Source organism: Argiope bruennichi, chromosome 4 (assembly GCF_947563725.1).
Source record: "Argiope bruennichi chromosome 4, qqArgBrue1.1, whole genome shotgun sequence".
Taxonomy (NCBI): domain Eukaryota; kingdom Metazoa; phylum Arthropoda; class Arachnida; order Araneae; family Araneidae; genus Argiope; species Argiope bruennichi.
The window spans coordinates 91,235,262-91,256,809 of record NC_079154.1 but is presented as its reverse complement, the minus strand read 5'-3'; the positions used below and the strand labels follow the sequence as shown (position 1 = coordinate 91,256,809).

At 25.7% G+C, this 21,548-nt stretch overlaps 1 protein-coding gene across 3 annotated transcripts; it reads right to left on the bottom strand.

The window, feature by feature from the left end:
• Positions 1-2,540: 2,540 nt before the first annotated feature.
• On the bottom strand, positions 2,541-18,508 carry LOC129966692 (S-formylglutathione hydrolase-like). 3 transcript variants are annotated; one of them, XM_056081208.1, is made up of 9 exons: positions 18,163-18,408; positions 17,920-17,957; positions 15,058-15,231; positions 11,345-11,443; positions 9,657-9,781; positions 7,832-7,893; positions 6,443-6,662; positions 4,201-4,299; positions 2,541-2,916 (listed from the first exon to the last, which is right to left on the bottom strand). In XM_056081208.1, exons 3-9 carry the CDS (start codon positions 15,215-15,217, stop codon positions 2,836-2,838), a joined length of 846 nt encoding a protein of 281 aa, XP_055937183.1. In that variant the 5' UTR covers positions 15,218-15,231; positions 17,920-17,957; positions 18,163-18,408; the 3' UTR covers positions 2,541-2,835. The 3 variants fall into 3 exon arrangements, with proteins under 3 accessions (XP_055937183.1, XP_055937184.1, XP_055937182.1); XM_056081209.1 differs by lacking the exons at positions 17,920-17,957; positions 18,163-18,408 and adding an exon at positions 18,485-18,508; XM_056081207.1 differs by lacking the exon at positions 17,920-17,957 and having other exon boundaries at positions 18,163-18,407.
• Positions 18,509-21,548: the final 3,040 nt, after the last annotated feature.

Sequence of the window (21,548 nt, the reverse complement as noted above, 5' to 3'; positions counted from 1 at the left end):
GAGGCACCTCAGAAAGAGTCTAAAGCTTAAAATTCTAGGACTAAAATTTTGCCAAAATAATGTTTTAATACACTTTTTAAATTCACTTAAAGCAAGACTGGTTGTTTAAAACCAAATATTTTTAATTTGCATTCTAATAATTGATATTTCTCAAACTTCAATTTGAGTTTTGAAGTTATTTATTGAATTTTATTCATGGATTTTTTTTCATTTTAATTGTAATAGGTAAGCATTTGTTAGTTGAATTATTATCTTCAAATTAGTATTTTACATCTAGAATTATTTGTAACAAAAATGAAGTTAAAATACTGTTATTCATTTTTAAAAACATAAGTTTTTGATAACAGGAAGTAATTTCTTATCATTTGTTAAAGAAAAGATTGGAAGTAATATTTGGCAGTTTCTTTTGCTTAAATCTTTGCTAAAATATACATTATTAGTTGAATGTAATCATACTTTTTTATATTTATGCTATAAAATGCAATTTTAGAACTTATGCAAAAAGCATTAATTAGTAATTGAACTGTTCTAAAATTCTGAGCAGATATCATAATAAACTTTACTGTTAAAATAATTTTTGTGTTGCAAAAAGTAGTTTTAATGTTTCTTAGAATTCTTGTGTAGTTTTAGAAATGAAGTATTTTATTAAAGTTTCCATTATTTTTCCATATATATAAAATACAATATGCTGTTATAAAATAATTTTTTTAGGATGTTCATTTATTTTTTAAAAATGAAATTTCATAGAAATATATTTTTTTCTATTATATAAATTATAAAACTATCTTTTCATAATGTATATATCACATATATTGTGATTCTGAACAGAAAGAAAGCCAGGAAACTAATAAAATTAGCAGTTGCAAGTCAGCAAAATGCAAGTTTTGTCAAGAGAATTTTTTTCAGTCTCAGTAGCCACCTTGTTATAAATGTCAAATTCCTTCAATAATACATTATTATATACTAGCCACCTTTGGCGACCAGCCGGTTCGCCAATCTTAATGTTCGTTAAAATTTTAATAATTAAATATTTTATGTAATTCCTACTTTAATAGCTTCTTCATCAAAATATTTTAAAACTTCAAATTTTGATAGTCATATAATTCACTCATAATATTATAAACGCCTTCAGTCATAACGTAATATGTATCCCTCTAATTTTCTGTTAGTTCTCGTAGAATTTATACTATAAATTAAAGTGGAAAGGATTAATCTGCAATTAATATAATAATATTTTTTACTGAAACAAAGTATTTTTTTGTAATATGATTACTGAAAACAGTCACTGAGCATTTAAACTTTATGGGCACTAAAGAATATCTTTCCTAATTTATGTAATATTTCAAGAATTTGTCAACAAAAATTTCTCAGATTCATTATGACCAGAACGATTAATTAACAATGTTTAATTTTAAATGCATCAAACACTAAGAAAATAAAACGAATCGTTTAAAATAATCGGTTGAAAACAGGTTAAAAAAACTAAAAAACGATGTACTTAAAACTATAAGCGTATACAAAAAATATATAACTAACATAAATACAATTTAATTAAAAATCATGCAACTAACCTACAAATAATTTAAATCATCCGTTGATAATGGTTGTCATGTCAACAATCAGAACACAATGCGCATGCGTGAATTTTCAACGCCAGTTACGGTAACTCAAATGCGTGAGTTTTTCTACGCCAGTTGGGATGACGCTATGCAGATTAGAAATTTTTAATTTCCTTTATTCTGTTTTATTTTAATTCAAAAGTACTTAAGAATGAATCTGAAAGATCGATTAATTAACAATGTTTAATTTTAAATGCATCAAACATTAAGAAAATAAATAGAATCGTTTCAAATAATCAGCCGAAAAATCTTAAGCCTAGCCTCATTACTGTTGGGGAAAAAAACTGAAGTCGTACTCCTTTGGCGGAGGGGAAAATGAAAAGATTTTTTTGGCGGGAAAGTTAGTTTTTAATTAATAATTAAAATTCTAATTAAAAATTCAAAAAAAGGGGCTATCCTATCTTTTAAGTTAGATCAAACTGCACATGGTGTGCAAATTTGATTAAAATCGGTTAAGTAGTTTAGGAGTCCATCATGGACAAACAACGTGACACGTAATTTATATATATTAAGATATTTAAGTCTGAAGCTCTAGAGAGAATATTTATTTCAGAGATTGCAATTAGCAAACCAAATATGAGTGAAATCTATTTTGGCTTACCTGACTTCCATTTTTATAATAGAAACAGACACAATAAAAAGGACAGTAATTGGTTTACAATGATATTTTCAATGAAGCTCAACAATTCACATTTATGAAAACAAAAAAGAACTGTCATATATATAAAATTTGAATAGGGAATTCTTTATAAATTCAGCCATTATTAGTATTTAAAAATAGCAATGTCTATTTGCAAATTTTTTACAGTACCAAAATTATTTTTGAAAAATTTCAAGGCAACATAATAATTTACGAATGTTATACAAAAATATGACTTTATTCAAATAAAATATTATTAAAAGATGTTACCAAATAACACTTAACAAACATAAGTGAAGCATGGGATTAACAAAAGTAAAAGTGAGCTGCAACAAAATTTGAAAAGGAGAGCAATAAAAATATACATAAATAATTAATAGTTGATTATATTATTTCATGAATTAAATCAGACTAATTTCTACATAATCTCATCAGAATAATCTTCATTTTACGTACAAAAGCAATCATTTTAATAATATACAAATTAAAAAAAATTATTCCTTTAAAAAAATTAAAAAATTTTTTTTTTTTAAGTACATGATGCATATTTCCTAATGGCAAATAAGTTCAACATTTTTACTGGCACAGATTCTTAGCATGATACTCAAAATGTTCTCCAATAAAGGTTGAAACAAACATGTAACTGTGTTCATATCCCTAAAATTAGAACGGAAAAAAATTACATTATATATACAAGATTTCCAAAGAAACTGGTCATTCAAGATTTAAATTACATATATTTATTGGATCTTATTTCTTCATTGAAGTTATTAATTAACATTTTCTAAGTAATTCTTTTTTGCATTAATTCTTTAGATTTAAGATCTATTGAAGATAATATGACAAAATCTAAAACAAAACAGAAGTAAAAGAATCTGAAGATAAAAAAAAATATATATATACCATCACATAAAAAAAAAAAAAATCCTCAAAATATTCTTTTGCAAGTAATAAAATAAGTAAATAATAAAAGTACATACATAATTTAACTATTTAGTGATTATACTTCTGAGTGAAGAGGGAAAAATACTCAAATAAACGTCACTTCCTTTCAGTACCAAGTTTCATCTGCACGATGCACAATTAGAGACCATGATTTCCTTACTTTTTCCTTTCATGTTTTTAAATTGCAAGAAGTACTGATGCACATTTGCAAAGGTTAGAAATTGAGTTTTTTAACATTTTCCCTATCAGATAAAAATTTTTCATAGGCCTACAGTTAAAATTTACAAGGAAATGAAAGACAATTAGGAATAAATAAATTTATTGGAAATATTTTTTTACTTCAGAAATTTGAACAAAATTTTTATTATTCCAAATTCTTTTTTAATGATTTTTAGTTTAAAATATTGATGAATCAAAAGGAAAAATTTCCCTTGTCCCAATATTATTCTGCATATTGGGACAAGGGAATCTTATCTGGGATTAAGATTCATGGTTTAAAAAGCCACGACTACAAATAAAACAATTATTTTTAAGAAACAGAATTTCTTAAAGAATATCATTAAATATATTTACATTTAAAAATATCACAGTGCTCTTTTAGATGTAATAGAATATTTTTTTCATGAATTTTGGCTACTAATGTATCTATATTCACTCAACAAAATAAAAACGGTCTAAATTTACATCAAGGATATGTTCATATAAAAGAGCGAATTACACACAAAACTTTCAAGAAACAGCAAATGTAAATGTTAAGCAATTTTTTTTTTGTTAATTAACATTGCAAAAAAGTGAAACTGAATGTAACAAAATTAATTTCTTTTTAAATACTTAGAATTATTTACATTTACTGTATTTATAATTAAAAATTAATAGAAAGCCTGAAAATAAAACAATTAAAAATCACATATTGTATAAAACTTTTATGTATTTTAATTGGTTAAATTATTTAAGTCAATTTCTATGTAATTAAATATTCAAATCTCTTTATTATACCTGTTGCATACGTAACGTAGGTTTAATTTTGGTTCCTTTACAAGCATTTATGAAATTCTCGGGCATAAGATCCTTTTCCAAATAACAATCTTCAGTACCCTAGAAAATGTATGCATTTTTTTAAAAATCAAATACAAGAATAAAATTAAGATTTTAGACACAAGTAATCACCATAAATTTAAAAATAAATTGAATCAATAAAAAAGTATTTTTTTTATGAATTAAAATGTGAAATGCCCTAGACAAACAAATAAAATTTCACATCAAGATCAAATTCAGCAAAAAGGCTTTTTTGCCATAGAGTATAATTGCATAGCCGAAAAGCAATTTTTAAAAAATCAATTTCATCTGAAACAATCAACTAAATACAAACTCATAAATATAAAGAGAAAAAAGGAATTACATAACAGAAATTGTATCTGATACTTACAGCAACTATTTATTTATGATGCCATAAAGAAAAAAAATGCTAATAAAGCTAAAAAGTTTGGGACATCATTAATGTAAGTAAATTTGATAGGAATTTTACAAACAAAAAAGTTATAACTCATTTGATACAAACCTTTATTTTTGGGAAAATGCGTATTCTTTGAACTTTGTACCAAAGAAGGATTTGTTTGTTAAAGAATTATTAAATACAATTTTATCCAAATTAATATCTGAAGTACTGTCAAAGAACAGTAACAAAAGCCCAATGTCCTCTCATTAAAATTTTTTAGCATTTATTTATTCTTGCAAATAAATATCATCCAATGTCACTAAAGTTAACTTTGTACATTTCTGAAGAACTTTCTTCCTGAAAAATATATTCAAAGCACACTTGTACAAATAAAATCTATGGTGAATAGCGTCTATGATCAGTACTGATTGTATTTATTACATGCATTTTTTTAATGCTTTGTGCATTGTCAAGGTACAAATCTATCTCGCACTTCTTTATAAGTTTTTACATTTTGCTTCCATTATTGTACTAGGAATCAAATCCACAGTCAAATCATTATGGAATGTTATTGTAGTACTTCATATATAATTAAATGATATTGGCAATATTTTGATTGCTTTCGCATTTAATAATAATTGTGGCAGATTATAACACATTACACATCTAATTATTTTTCTTGTGCAATAAGAGGTGGCAACAAGATGCCAGACAATTATGCTAAGATATTATAGTCAAACCAATTAAAATGACAGTTAATGCTGTTTTATCTTATTGCTATTATGACTTCTACTACTTGATCGTGTTTAGCTACTCTTTTAAGATTTCATAAGCCAAGCTATTATTTGAATTTTTTTAACAGAAGTGAAGCAATATCTGTATGAAATACATAATGTTTGGAATAATGTTAAATAATGTTGTTTGAAAATGAATTATGACATCATTACTAATCAAAATTTAATGATGAAATTATGGACTGTAAGACTCGTTGTTTTTTAAACAACACAAAATTTTGAAAAGAAATTGAATGGAAATTTAAATTTAAATTGTTTGGTCAATATCTTCAAAGGACAATTAACTTTTCATTTTAAAGAATAAAAGGATTTAACAAAAAATATACTATGTTGCATGTGGAATAAAATAGTTTTCTTAGAGATAATTAATATTTTAAAGGTTATTATTGAGAAATTAAGAATAAATTTGTAATTACACAATAATTATAACCATCTGGTAATAAATAAGTATTCAAATAAATAATCCATAAAATCAAATATTAGAGTCAAAACTGTTGCCTGAATATTACAGCTCCCCCCCATAAAGTTATGATAAATGTAAGTACTATTGTAACATCAAATTCTTAGTACAGGATGAAAAAAAAGGGAATTTTTTCATTATTCACTTTTAAAAAAATAATGCAGTACACTTTAGTAAACTTTTCATGACAATATTAGAATGATCGATAATAAACTTCATTCCCTTATATTATTTGCTTAAAAATAATAATCAATTGTTTTACTTAGAAATATGTCAATCTGTGCAGTTCAGCAAAATTTACTATATACTAGCAAAGATTTTCTCACTACTTCATATCTAAAATGAATATGCAATTCTACAATACCTTTTTTTCCTTTACGGAGATTTACACAAAGCTAAATATCCCGGAATGTCTCTTTTAATTCATTCAACATCGTATGAAAATCATATTCTGCAATCCATTATTTATTATCTTAATTATTTTAATAGTAATAAAAGTCATGAATAAAGGAATTTAATAGATATCATTTAAAATTCATAAAATTTTACCTGATCAATAAGAATCTCTATTTCAGGCCCATTGTAAGCTTTAGCTAACAAAGTTGCATCCCATTCTGACCATGAACTACGATCAGAGCCCATGTATCCAGTCAAAGCTCTTTGGCCCCAAGCTCCAACAGATGGATTACTTATGGGAGCAAAAGCAGAAATGCTGGCATATTTTTCAGGATTTTTAAGAGCAATTGTAAGTGCACCATGACCGCCCATACTAAAAATAACAAAAGTTTAAACCAACTTATTTACAGACATATGTGACATCATAAAAATTACCACTATGCATAAAATTAAGAAAAATAATGAAGCAAATTTTACTCAAAGAAAATAGAATAGAAAAAGTTTTTCAAGATTTGTTTTAAAATGTGCTTAAAAGATATTTATAGCATCAATTCCTTGTTCTCTAAATGCATTCCATTAAAACTAAAAAGTTTTCTTTGCAATTAACAGTCTATACAATAATTTGTGTTGATAATGAAAAACTAAAATTTTAACACCTGCCTCTCAATTTCTCATATTTATTAAGAAATTCAAAAACCTGGAAAATTATTTTCTCAAAACAAATAGTCACAATGAATAAAGATATAGTTGAATACATTTTTAAGGAGTTTCAATAAGACATTCTATTAATGCCAAAATCTATTTTCAACAATATCCATATAATGAAAATGTATATTTTAAAATATAATTGAATTTCCTTTTAGTGGAGAATCATCATTTTACTTAAAAAAAATAATAAATTAAAAAAAACTTCATTATAAAGGAAAAAAATCTTTAAACAAATATAAGTAAACTGAATTTTATAACACATGATAAAAAGACTTATCCACTTTGCTGATTACAACTTAACAGCAAAGATGTTTAATTCTGCTCTGTACATATTTTATATAAAGAATATATACACTGTAATCCTATTAGTAACTGTAATACTTTCTTGAAACTTTAGTTCCCTTCAAATATTGTTACAATTTCTTTTAATAATTTTAACCCTAAATAGTTAAACATTCATTTAATATACTACCAACCCCCTGCCAGTTTTATAAATTCTTGATATTTGTTACTTTTACGCCACCTCATTTACAGTAACTTCAGAATTAGAAAAATCAGTTGTGCTAAGTAAATAGTTGCTATTTCTTGAAATTTAATATAATCATTTAACAGTTGTATATTTAGTTACAATGTGCAGAAATTTCTGTTAATATATATAATCAACCACTATGAGTATTTTCTCATTTTTTCTGTAAAATATTTCAATATTTGCGATATTGAAAATATTGTGAAACAATAACACATTTAATCAATTAACAATAATATATTTTAATCAATTCATAAAATTATAGTTTTAAAAAAATAATTAATGAAAATTCATATAACATGCATCACCTGTGACCAAAAACTCCACACTTGCCACTGTTTGGAAACTCTTGATTAATTAGTGCTGGTAACTGAAAAAAATGAAAACAAAATTGTGAAATATTGCATGCATTATTTCTTTTATTTATCACTCTAAACAAAAAGGTAAACAAAAATTTGTTATTATGCAAGAAACACAGTATACAAAATAAGATTTACTGTAAATTCCTTCTTATATGTTTTTGGTAACAATTCGTTTTTCAGATACATTAAACTTTGAAATGACAACCATTGGAAGTTAACAGTTATTTGCATTTGAAATTTATAAACAAAAATACCATCAAAGTCAGTAACATTTTTTTTCTCTAATTATGTGACTTTTACAGCTCTTGAAGTTTCTAAATAGAAAAAAATACTATAATTAGATATAATTTAATAAGTCTGTTGGAAGAGGATTTGACTATAATAGAAGGTTTCTTGAATACGGGATGAAGTTCTCACAGAATTAGTAATAGTTTTAAAAAATTATCAACAAGATAAGGACAAAGAAGTTTTAAAAATTTTTGACATGGAATTTTCTAATTCCACAATTTTCTTCTAATTTCCACAAATATTTAATTGCTTCCTAAATATAACTCTATAATGTCAAAATTTACACTGAATAATGAAAATAACTTAAGACAGTGAAAAAACGCATACTTCAGTAACATTAGTCAATTAGAAAATTATTATAACAAATTCTGCTTTTACTGCACTACAATAAACATATAGGTATACAAATATGCAATATCTTTATTGAAATTTTAATTAATCTGAAATTAATCAATATTATAGCACTTTTCCACCGTAATTTTGGAATGCATCACTGTACAAAAACCCACTTCTATAACATTTAAAAATTCATTAAATTATCTTTTCAAGATACTCAATTAGTTAATGAAACCTTTTTATTAAATTTTGATAATTTAAAAAAATTATGCACAATTTGCATAGTAATTTCCACAATTGAAATAAAATTCAAACAATTTTTACTGCTTCTGAAAATATTCAATATATTTTTCCCTGCTACTGCCAAAAGCTAAAGAGTGAAAATTCTGTTACTTTTTTTTAATTCTTTGGTAATTATAAGTTTTTGTGAAATTTGTTGGTAAAACCCTCTTTAATATATAATATATATGGTAAATAGATAATATATATGGTAAAGGGATAATTGTCATTCTTTTAATTTTTTAGCAGCATATTTGAATCCATATGTATCATATTGAATGAGATGCTTGCACAATATATACAAAATGTTTCTAATTTAATGCTGAAATCAAATATGGATTTTTATATGCAGAATAAGAAATGAAATTATACGACAATTTGTAAAATCAAATGTTAAATGAAATAAACAGTTATGCTTTCATGCAACTACTATGACATGCATATACAACAGCCAGAACAAGTGCAAGGCTATTAAGATAAAAGAACTTAAATGTCTTTATTAAGTTGAAGTTTAAAAATATTTTTTGAAGGATTTTCAAGTTATAAAAAAGAGATTTAATAGAAACTAAACCAATATACCTAGTAAACAAGCTATTTGCCAAAGGTGATAAGCAAGATAATAAAGAAAATATAAAATTACAGATTTCCCCCCTTTTATTCATTTCTCCAGGTACATTAAAGCAAAAGTAATAACAAAAATTCTAGAAAATGAAAATGAAAATTAATACCATTTCTCACACACACAAAAATGAAGATGAAATTTTTAATTAAAATAGAAACATAGAATTAAATTAATTAAAAATCTTATTTAATTAAAATAAATAGTTGAAGAGGTTTTTTATTTAATTAAAATAAATGGTTGAAGTACCTCTTTGGTAACATAGGAATACATTCTATAATTAGTCTTCCATTTTTCTTCAGTAGCATCAACATAAAATCCAGCACCTGTACCAAAATCATAAGTATCCTCTTCACCTTCTATATTACAGCCACCTTGAAAAATTAATAGTAAAATTAATTTTACAATTCCAATTTTAAAGTACTAGAAATTGTCATTATTCACTTAAAGAAATTTTTTTTAACTATTTGATTCAACAGGTAAGTATTCAAACTTCAAAATCTCACGAACAGAAATCCTCAGTTAAAATGAATGACAAAAGAGGATGTCAACTAAATTACAATTATATCACTCAGATGCTATTATGTTTTAAATTTAATTTTTAATACATGTGTGTTGTGTTTACTTCCAAAATCAATAGTGAAATGATATGAAAAGAAAAATATTATCAATCTCTAAAAATTGTCAAAATACTTATTAATTTTTAATTAAAATGTTAAAATCATTAATTAAAATGTTATTTTATTGAGAAATAGGCATATAGTTAAAAATGTATTGGCAAAAAAGACATTAATTATTATGCTTAATCTGTCTTTCTTTACATGCAAAAAAAAAAAAAAAAAAAATTACATTAGAAGATACATTCTAATCTTTCTTTTTGTTGTCTACAAAAAGATATTCTAAATGAAATACAATTGAAATTTGCACTTTTATAATATTTAAATTCAAGATGAATATTAAGGAAAAAAAATGTTATTAAAAATATTACTATCATTTATAAGAAAGATATTGACATAGAAATCTTGATGCATTATTTTCTAAAATATATTAGAAATTACGATACAAAACATTTAAATAAAAAGGCACTACAAAAAGCAATACAAAGGCATTAATAAAAAAGCACTACAGTTTTCGTATAATCCCCCCCCCCCCCCAGAGAATAATAGTTTAACAGCAAATTCTGAAAAATAAGTTTACTTCAATGTAAGGTAATAACTAATTTTTTAAAGAAAGGAAGCTTTTAGTAATAAAAAAATAATTTAAAATAATACATTTCATTAAGAAATAATATATTTAAAAACTATAATGAATTTTTAAAATTATTCATAATTTATGCATTCTTATACAATATTTCTAAAACCTTCAAGTGCAAAAATATTCTAACAACCCTTACCTTGCATTTGCTACAGAAAATTATCTGGTTCAAAACAAAAATATTTAAAAATTCCATTTTATAAACAATATCTCAAATAAATACAAATTAGAGAGAGGACATTGTCATTGAAAGAAAATTTGGAACAAAAAGAACACTTAGTTTCAATAGTAAAAATATAACAAAATTATAAAATATAATCTTGCTATAGTAGTTACTTAAATATTTCGGATATCATATATAACATCTAAAATTCAATAAGAATGATTTCAACCTTTATTTCAAAAGTTTTATTCATTTTTCATTTACAAAGATAAATATTTTTAACAATGAATTCTAAAATATTATTTTGCAACACAAATAAGGTAATACATATTCTTCAGAAAAAAAGGAGTAATCTTAAATATGGTTTAGAAAATGGCTTCTCTTATATTTTGAAGCATTATCATTGTTATGACCAATTAGAATTTAATACAAAGAACTGGAAGAAATTTTTAAAAGAAAACTATAATCATATATACAATTCACAATAAAGAATTCATAGCTAATGAATTATTATACTTACGTGGACTAGTATCTGGGCCAACTACAATGATACCATGCTTTGCAGCATAGCGTTGAAATCCAGATTTATCAATAAAATTTCTTTCAGTACAAGTAAGGCCTACAAAAATAAGTTCAATTAAAAATAAAATCATAACTTTAAAGGTAATATAACCGGTACAAAAATTTTAGAATTATTATGCATTTCATATGTATAATAAAAAGATAAAAGCTTTATTAAATAAAATAATGTAATAGAAAATAATTATATATGTAATCAAGAATTGTTTTATTTATATTGTAAGTATATATTCAATCAAGTATAGTATTAAATAAAGCAATTACTAATTTTAAAAGTTTATTTTAACATATTCTCCAACAATATATTATTGCAAGTTCATTTAAAATACACAAGTAACAATGAACAGCAAATTATTTAGCTTTTATAATGCTTTAATCATAATGCATTACAATGGCATGGTATATCAGTAACAGTCATAATGTAAAAGTTTATGGTTGAGTTTATGGTTGCATATCAACCATAAACTCAAAAGTGCTGATAAATATGACAGACAGAAAACAGAGGATAATAACTGGGTTTTAAATGAAACTTCATAGTCTAGTAGTGAAAGCACTAATGCATTAAAATAAAGCCTTAGTGACATCCTTTAAAAAAAAATCTCCCTTAAAAAATTTAACTTATTTCTTCCCAGAAAGAAAAATTACTTGTTAAGATAATTCAAAATTACCTATAAGATAATTTCTATAAATACAAATAATTACTTATAAACAAATATAAATGGATTTTGGAATCTATTAAATTTTAATTTCCAATATTTGTGTTTTTTAATACCTTATTTTTTCTTAATTGTATAAGTTTTCTGATTCAATCCAATATAATCAAATTTTTTTTTTATAAACTTGAAACAGCTTTAGAAAATTGGAATAATTTACTAGTTTCTTGAAGGTTTTTGAGGGCCAAGTGTGGAAGATTTTATTAATATCATTCATAGAAATATATCTAAATGCAAAGACAAAGAAATGTGAATATCTATTTAACAGATTTACAAATATTGTAACATTTCAAATAACAAAAAAAACAAAAAAATTACTAAGCAATAGGAATATAATTAAGGATCTTGCAAACAATATATGCACAGTATATAATTTCGAATTATTAAAAGGTACTCAAAAAGAAGTCTATACTGACAGAGAAAAAGTAATAAACAGTGAACTATTTAGAATAGAACTATAAAGATTAAATATAAACTAGACAATCAACTGATTCCTAAATTTGGATTTTAAATCAGATTTTTTTTTTCTCTCTCTCTATTTTCAATCACCTAGAAAGATTTTTTTATAACTACTTTGATGAATTTATCTTAAAATCCTATCGTACTGTGTATGTATATATATATATATATGAAGGAATTTAAAATCTATTAAAAAAAAAAAAGAAAAAAGAAAAAAGAAGGGGGAAACCCTATAATATTTGTAAAAGCAATCTAATATGAAAATTGTTAAAATTATGTATTTTAATTTTACATTATTTAAAATAATTAAGAAATGTAGTTACATTAGTCAAACAAGCTGTGGCAAAAATATAAGCTATTTCAAAACTAAATCTAAGATTTTCTCCAAATTTTATAAACATTTTTTTTAAAATTAGTATTAAATAAAACTTTTAAAATAATCTTGTGTATGCTGAAGCTAAATTAAAACCAATGAGAAAATACATTGTAGCAGAGGAAAAAAAATATACATTCTAAGAGTGAATTTTAAAATTATACAAGGTAATTATAAATGAATATCACAATATTGTGGGAATATTCATTTATAAACACTATTTTTTAAAAAAAGTAAAATCTTGTTGTTCATCATTAATCAAAAATATCAGCTTAAAATTCAAATTCAACATAGTTATGAATATTCAATGCAAGCATTTCCAAAAACATGAGAAATATAAAGGTGCTATGGCTAAAGGGGAAAAAAATAGCATTCATTTATTTTAAGGGGAGGAGGACTACATCAAACAGGAGATGTTTGTTCCACCACTATCAACTGATATTGACCAACTAAACATTTGCATATCTGCAGCTTTTTAAAGTGTCATATAAGTTCTTAGATAGGAATAGATATTTAGATATTAGATTACACAAATATTCCATTTTATTTCAGGTAGTATTATTTATAACTCTTATAGGTGCTGTTCACATGCAATAACTGAAAATATCTATATCAAATAGCCCTTCAGATTATAAAAGCTTCTTGTTTATTTAAAAAATATCACAATATCAGAGGCAAAGAAGGTAATATTTCTTGCTCTCTTTCTGTTTTAAAAATCAGATATGTAATAGCTCGTCTTCTACTCTTGCTTGAATGTGTTATCACACTTTTTATAATTTTCTGATTTCTTTTTACTTTTCACATTAAAAACTCTAAAATGAATAATCACTATAGTTAAAAATATATATATATATATAGTAATTTAATCTCAATGTTTGATTCACTCACATAAAATTCATATGATGCCACTCCTAAAATTATGACTGTAAAAATTACGAATACAACAACAAGTAGGTGTATGAAATTTTGGACAAAATTTACCTATTAGTCCATGAGCATATAACCATGGTTGAAAAAAAAATGAAAATAGCAAGATAAGTGAAATGTGCATGTGATTTTATTACTCAATGCTATATGTGTATTAAAATTTGGGCAAAATCAATTAAAGAGGTTAGTTATTTTTTTATATGATTATTGATTTGTATATATGAATGAAAAATTTAATACCCCCATTGCTTAAAAGTTTCAAGTAGATAACATATAAATAAATTTTGTTATTTATGTTAGTTATTAGAATATTTAGAAAAGAAGCAGGTTTGGGAAAAAAACATAGAAATATGTTTTAAATAATTTAATAATTCACCAAATAATTTAAATTTTAAAAACACGATCTTTGAAAATTTGTACATTGCTCATTCTAATTACATGATTTTTGCATCTATATTATAGTTATCTGTTAAGTATAAATATACAAGTTTTTTCAATTAATATGAATAAAATTTTATTTTTTTAATTTTTTTCAATTCAACATTTTTAACTGGGAATACTAACTTATAAATGATTAATGATAAATCAATTTAATTTTATTTACAAGTCTGAAATTATCTGTTAAGTTTTCAATAAAATTACACTTTATAAAATTCTGCAAAACATACATAATAAAAAAAATTACAAACAAATGTAACATAACTCATTTTTGCAAATTTGTCCTTTATAATTTGGAAATATTTTGCTCATTATTACAGTAGCAGTTATTACAATTTTGGTTACCCTTTAAAGGGCTATTTTTTTTAAGTCATATTATGTTAAAATATTTTTAGGCTTGAAATTAGAATAAGAAAAAGGATTCATTTAGCTTATTAGATAAATTTAATTTGATTAATTAATTTGGTTAATTAATAATTAAGTAACAAATCAAGACACATCATATTGTGTGAGATAAAGAACTGAAGCATCTAAGTTTCTGACTTACTAAAAAAATTTGTCCGAACTTATGCCAACCTACATAATTTCATACAAAGATTGATAAATTTGGTGGGAAGTATACTTCACATGGCCCTAGAAAAGGTTAAACTATACAAATAAAAAATCTAACAGCACTTTTTTTCAAAAAATTCTTAAACGTGAATTTACACCTACTTGTATATACTTAGAGAGAAAAATAAATACCTGATAGCCAATACAAAACAGGGCATTTTCTTTCAGCAGCTTGTGGAGGGAGATACAATGAAAAATTCATCTCGCATTTTAATTCCTCACTTGTATGACGATAAACTTTTTGCAAGCCTTCAAAACATTTTGCTGTTGAAACTAAAGTTGCTTTTGCCATGTTTTTAAAATGCTCTAATTTAAAAAATAAAAATTATAAACATTACTTTATCAAATAGTTATGCATCAATAGAGTATTTTTGAAAATCTTCAAATAAGTTTTTTAAAAAAAATAGAAACTACAAACACATAGGGGAAAGTGTGAGAAGTGGTATAAATTGGAGGAGTAGTATAAATTTTTCAAAAAAAAAACTTTTAATTTACTAATTTAGATTTACCAAGAGCGAAGTTTATAAAAATTTAACAGTATGTTCTTTAGTTTACTTTTAGAAAAATACAAGAACAGTATAATACAAACAATTAGCTTTTATTTCCATAGTTAAAAAATGAAACATTTTTGTCCCAAACCTCCCTTATATAAGGGAGATATGGGGTAAGATTTGAGAAAATTAAAATTAATACTGTACTTTGATAACCTTTTCATTAAATGATTTATGGTTTTGGACATGCCAAACATGAGTTGATTTTAAAATCTTCATTGGTGCTTCCATATCTTGAAAACTTTTATTTTCTTTTAGAATGATTTTCATTGATTGTAACATGTTTTTATTTAATATATTTTTCTCTATCTGGATGCTTTTTCTTCCACATTTATTACATTCTTGTATAAAAAAATATATAATTAGTAATTCATTTTAATTTAGGGGACAAATAAATAACTTTTGGTTAAGCTTTGATATAGTCATTTGGCGCCTTACGAGGTTGTCGATTTTTCGGTAACACATTTGTTACCATTACGCTATTGCTGCCGTTCGTGCCACATCACTAAAATTTGAAGATAAATTATTTTTTTTAACAAAAACGACTGTATATCAAAGCTGTTCCTAACTTTTATAAATTAGCTTCAATTATTTCATTATTTAATATTTATTTTATTGCTCATTAGAATCTCCATCACTTAACTGAAATTAGGCGGTAAACATGATATTAGAAAGAATTTTTTTTTCATTTGTGAAATGATACAGAATGATCTACAGTATATATTTATACTTTATATGTTACAGTTAAAAAATAGCAAAGAATAACAAAACATGTTTAGAGACACCAATTAAATTTTTTTTTTAATAATGGAATTTTCTTTTATGTTTTTTGTTTGTTTGTTTTGGTTAATGGAAGCTCAGTCATTTTGTTGCTGCACATTATTGTTTTACATTATTTAAAGTATACATGTGTCATAATAATTTTTTTTAATAAATTTAAAATCATCAGCTTACTACTGCATTGTAACATACCAATAACTGGTTCCCAAACTCAAAAATCAGGTTTAATTTTATTTAACAAACTTAATTTTTTAAAAAATTAAAAACTCTAATTTTAGCATATTTACCTATTTAGAAAATGCGCTTAAATAGAATCGGGCATATCTCATTCCACCCTAATTGTTATTGTCCCATTCCTCCCTCAGAACTTTACTTTAAAATGCATATCATATAAAGCATGCTACATTTAAGCTTAATTTGACTATTAGTTTGTAAACACTATATCATATGTCTTTATTATACATTCAAAATATTTATTTTACAAATAATAAAAATCATTGGAAAAATTAGAATTTTATTTACTTCTGTGTCCTAAAAAACAGATTTTCTGCTTTAAACACTATTAATATTATAACTAGTGTAACAATTAGGATCAAGAAAGGACTAAGGCTGCTCTATCTAATGGAGAAACTAGAAATAGATTCTAATCCTTTATTTACACATAAATATAGCTGTCCCATTCCTTCCAACCTCCTCCTAAAATAATATCTGATAATTACAAAAAATAATAATAGCTGATTTTTGCATATAGCTAAGACAATTAATAGAAATAAAAAGACAGAAAAAAATATAAAACTTGAAAATATCGTATTTCCTATTGTTAATTATTAAATATAAGAATGCAGACAGTTTTAAAAGAGGAACCATAATCTTACACTCATAACTCATATATATTTTAATTATTATTAGAAAGATATATATATATTCTAGTCTATTTTAAAGCAATCTATTTTACGAAGAAATTCAAGATGCTGATTAGAGGCTATGCGATATGGTATACCTTAGCGATTTACTTTTCTGACAATCAATGTATATACATTACAAATAGGAATTCTATACAATACAAATCAGAGAATATTTAACAATGGATTTAAAAGTATCAAGTCCATATATATGTTAGAAAGAGGTTTAAAATCTGTATATCTCTTATCTCACAGTCAATACTTTATTAAAAGAGTATTGCAGCTCACTTAATTAACTGATCAAGATTTGTGAAAATAAATGTTGCTAAATTTGTGATAATCTTTAACTGAAAATTTAAAGATCTCTCCGGTTCAAATAATCCTTTTAACATTATAAAGATAAGCTTTAGACTTCATTTTATCATTTGGAATACTGATATGATAATTTGTAAATAAGTAAATTTTACTATAAGTTAAAACCCATAAGCATTAACTTAATACTTATAAAACATTACATGTTTTAAATATATAACTTAAAAAACATTAATAAATTTGGCTTTCATTTATTTATTCTAATTAATATTAAAGAGATAAACTTCTTTTGGGGGGAGGATCTAGTATTACTGGCACTTTTTACAGTAATTTCTTCAGAAAATTCAATGCCTTTTTGCCATTTTACATGAAAGGTTTCACTTCATGTACATCTTTACTTTTCTTATTTAATTACAGATAAAACCGAAAAAAGCAAGAAATGAAATTACCTGGTTTCTATTTGAAAGCTCAATAACAAATATGAGTTCTAAAAAGTAAAGAACGCCATATGAATTTATTTTTGATAAAAGAATTAAAAGTATAAATGTATGAATGGATCAATAAAGGAAATTTATCTCTCGAACAATGCATCAGAAATATCTAAATGTGCATTTCATCAATTCTAACAATTTCAAAATAGTAAGTAAATCGCTTTCCTATAAAAATTTTCAAAACGTATTTGAATAATTTACCTAGTTATCTGCAATGATATATCTAGATGCAAGAAGTACACAGATGAAAGATATAAGATGGAAAGACGTAAGCAAATTTCAATTGCTTCAAATATTAAACATATGCATGAAAAGAGATTTAAAACCGGTACAAAATAAAAGCACGTGACTGAAAATAGATTTCAGTTAGATAAATACAAACATTCTTTAAAAAAATGGTTTCATGTAAAAATGAAATGAATTTTTTTAAAAAAGAAATTTATTCTGCATATTATTAACGGTTAACACAATTATAAATAAAATATCGATGAATATTTGGACCAAGAAAATTTGAATTTATTACAGTCACTGAGACGTAATTCGACCCCGAAACTAGTCCGCAATAGAGATAAGACATTCATGAACGTATTCGCATTCGAAACGCATATGCGTTCACACGAGACCAACTTCGGCATTTTCAATAATTATCTCTTTGTTGTTGTCCAGTATTGACAGTTGAGACAACGTTGTCGGGACAACTGCATGCCATGGGATGGGGCAACTATCGTTGTTGGGACACAATTATAAATAAAATATCGATAGTTGTCCCATCCCATCCCAGAAGGGATGGGACAACTGTCTGCCATTTTTCCATTGTAATTTTCCAGAGGTTGGCGTGGCCTTCTTTTGTGCCGCAAAATTTGGCTTCGAGTGAACGCTATAGATGATGTGTTTGTCCGATATTTTACAGACTAACTAAAAGACAGTTGTAGTAAAAAATGTCATGTACTTGGCAGAGTGTTCAGAAAAAAAATATAAATATGTACGTCTTTTGATTGTAGTTTATAGTACAAACAAATATTTTGTTTCCTTCTAGTGGGATCTTCCCTACCCATAATATTCACGAGCGCACATATCAAGACTACCCATTAAAAATTAGAGTGAAATCAATAGTAATCAAGCAATAGAAGAAAGAAAAAAACATGCAGTGTTGAATACAAAATTTAAAAAATAAATTCTGAAACAATATTAACTACAACCTTCTATTTGGTTCTTAAAGGGAGAATATAATGAATTAGCATAATTATTTTTACAGATCTGTAACGATGCTTTCCAGCACCATTGGTTCAAGATCGTTTTACGATCAACCCTTTTGGATGCTGATCGGGTGCTAAGTTGTGATCCCAGAGCTTGGCGAACAAACATATATTACTGTTGTTGTTGTTACTTATTACACTTTATAAGCCCGCTGACGAACTTTCAGCGATTTAAGCCGACTGTGCAGTAGCTTCTAAGGACAAAGGTCCATGAGGCAGAAGTCTGACTTAAAGCTCATATGAAGATTCGTTTGCACAACTCCTTTTTACAAGGGTTTTTTTCATACATCTCACAGATAGAACTCAGGGTAGAGAACAACCCTTCCTGAACACAGGACGTCCAGATCACGGGGAAGATGCGCTACCCCTAGGCCAGGTCGCCGGCTATAGATATTACAGGAAATTTCCAGAATTTTAACAAGTGAGCCAATAGGAACTGAGATACGCCTGATTGGTTCAGAACATTCTCTGCCCGCCTTCTGGAAACTATAAAAAGCCGGCAGTCTCAAGCCGAAGCCAGTCGTAATCGTGGGAAGAGTCAACTGTAAATATTTGGATCAGTCCAGGGAAACGCAAGCTTTGTATGAAGCTCAAGCTATTGCTGAATTGAGCTGTGTGCCGAGTCCTGGCGTTTATTGTAGAAGCAGCATCGAGTCGTGTGTGGAGTAGCCAGTCGTGTAGTATTGAGTCGGCAGTTGGATTCAGCTAAAGCGAGGGGACATTGGTGAGTTGCAGACGTTTGGAGAGATCGTTGAGTGAAGCTGCATAGATTCATTCCTTCTGCTGAATTCTGTGTGACCGTTTTGTGCGCCGTGGTTGTTATTACTACCGATTACTGCTTGTGGGCTATTGTTTGTTGTAGTGTGCTGATGTGTGTTTCCTGTGTTCGTCTCGGCTGTATATTTGCTGTCCTTATATTAATGTCTTCGTGTTTAATAAAAGTCGTTGTTTACTAAATGAATGTTTATTCCATCAACCAACAAATCGGCGAAATAACCCCGAGGAATTTCCGTAACAATATTATTTATTCATGTTTTGGCTTATCACACATCGATAAATCAGTCGCTTTAAACTTTTAAAAAAAAAAATCTCTGAATTGCTTGACATCGAACTAGAACTTGAGGTTAGAGCACATCCATGGGTAATTTTAAAATCGCCCTACCTTACAGATGGCAGTGGACAACTAATATACACCAATTCGCGAAAGAAACCAAATAATATTTTTTTTTTTTATCTACAAAAACAGAGGGATATAGGTAAGTAATATTACTCGGCAAAAGATGACGACTGACCATGCTTGAAAGATTTGTATTAAGAAAATAATTTTCAAATTGAAAGAGCAACGAAATATTTTTATGCATACGGAAAAAAAGCAGCAATGTTTGAAAATGGATGAACTTTCAAAAAAAATTACTACAATTCATTTCTAAATTCTAAGTGATAAAATTCTCGACAACCATGGTGGTAAAACTTCAAATTTTCGCTTAATTTTTAATTTAATAAAAATTTTTAAAACCCCGTTTACGTGCACATTTCTAACTTCTAATCCTATTGGCATAAAAAAGCTCAACAATATTGGTGCGATATTGTCAGCCATTTGGAATATTGAATTACATCAGAGATACCATAAAACTTTTCATGCTGACAAGGAAAGTATAAAGTATATCAGTGAAAATTTGTGTCTTTCCTGTAGAGCCCCAAAATATCACACACGATTCTTCATTCACTGAGCGTCATTTTATGGCAATTAGCTGAAAATAGTGTTTGTGTTTAATTTTAACTAAATCTTTCATAATTTGATTGCTTCAACAAATGTACCTGTAAGCATGAAACTGTGACAAACATTAAAACCATGTTATTTTAATAATTGACACCTATTTTGTTTATGAAACTTTCCTAATCGAGTCTCATTATAACATAATATCAAGTATTTTAACTTCTACTTAATTCTCTTTTATGTTAATAATAGAACATATCTTACTTTCTGGATCCTTAAGTAATATGTGCGGATAACAATAACAACAACAAAAAAGTTTAGTTTTCAACGACGTGAGAAAATTTCGAGATTTGATATTTGATTAAAATATTGAAAACTGTTGAAATTTCACTCTAACAATGAAATATATTAAAAATTTTACAAAAAGGATTGCTACGATGAGGAAAAATTTTACTATCTAAAATGAAACAATTAAAAATAATATGTTTCAAAATCAAAAGTCAATTTTGTGCAAGACTTCTTTCAGGAATTTTCGCAAGAAAGACAAATTAATTTTTAGTTAATCAAAATTAAAAAAAAAATGGCAGTGGTCTTTCTAACCTTTTTCGCATACT

Excerpts from the sequence above, each read along its gene's own strand:
- LOC129966692 (XM_056081209.1), bottom strand. The coding sequence starts at position 15,217 with ATGGCAAAAGCAACTTTAGTTTCAACAGCAAAATGTTTTGAAGGCTTG. Across the intron at positions 9,782-11,344 it reads TGGCCCAGATACTAGTCCAC|GTGGCTGTAATATAGAAGGT; the intron begins GTAAGTATAATA and ends TAATTTTTCAAG. Across the intron at positions 4,300-6,442 it reads TAGAGATTCTTATTGATCAG|GGTACTGAAGATTGTTATTT; the intron begins GTAAAATTTTAT and ends TACATTTTCTAG.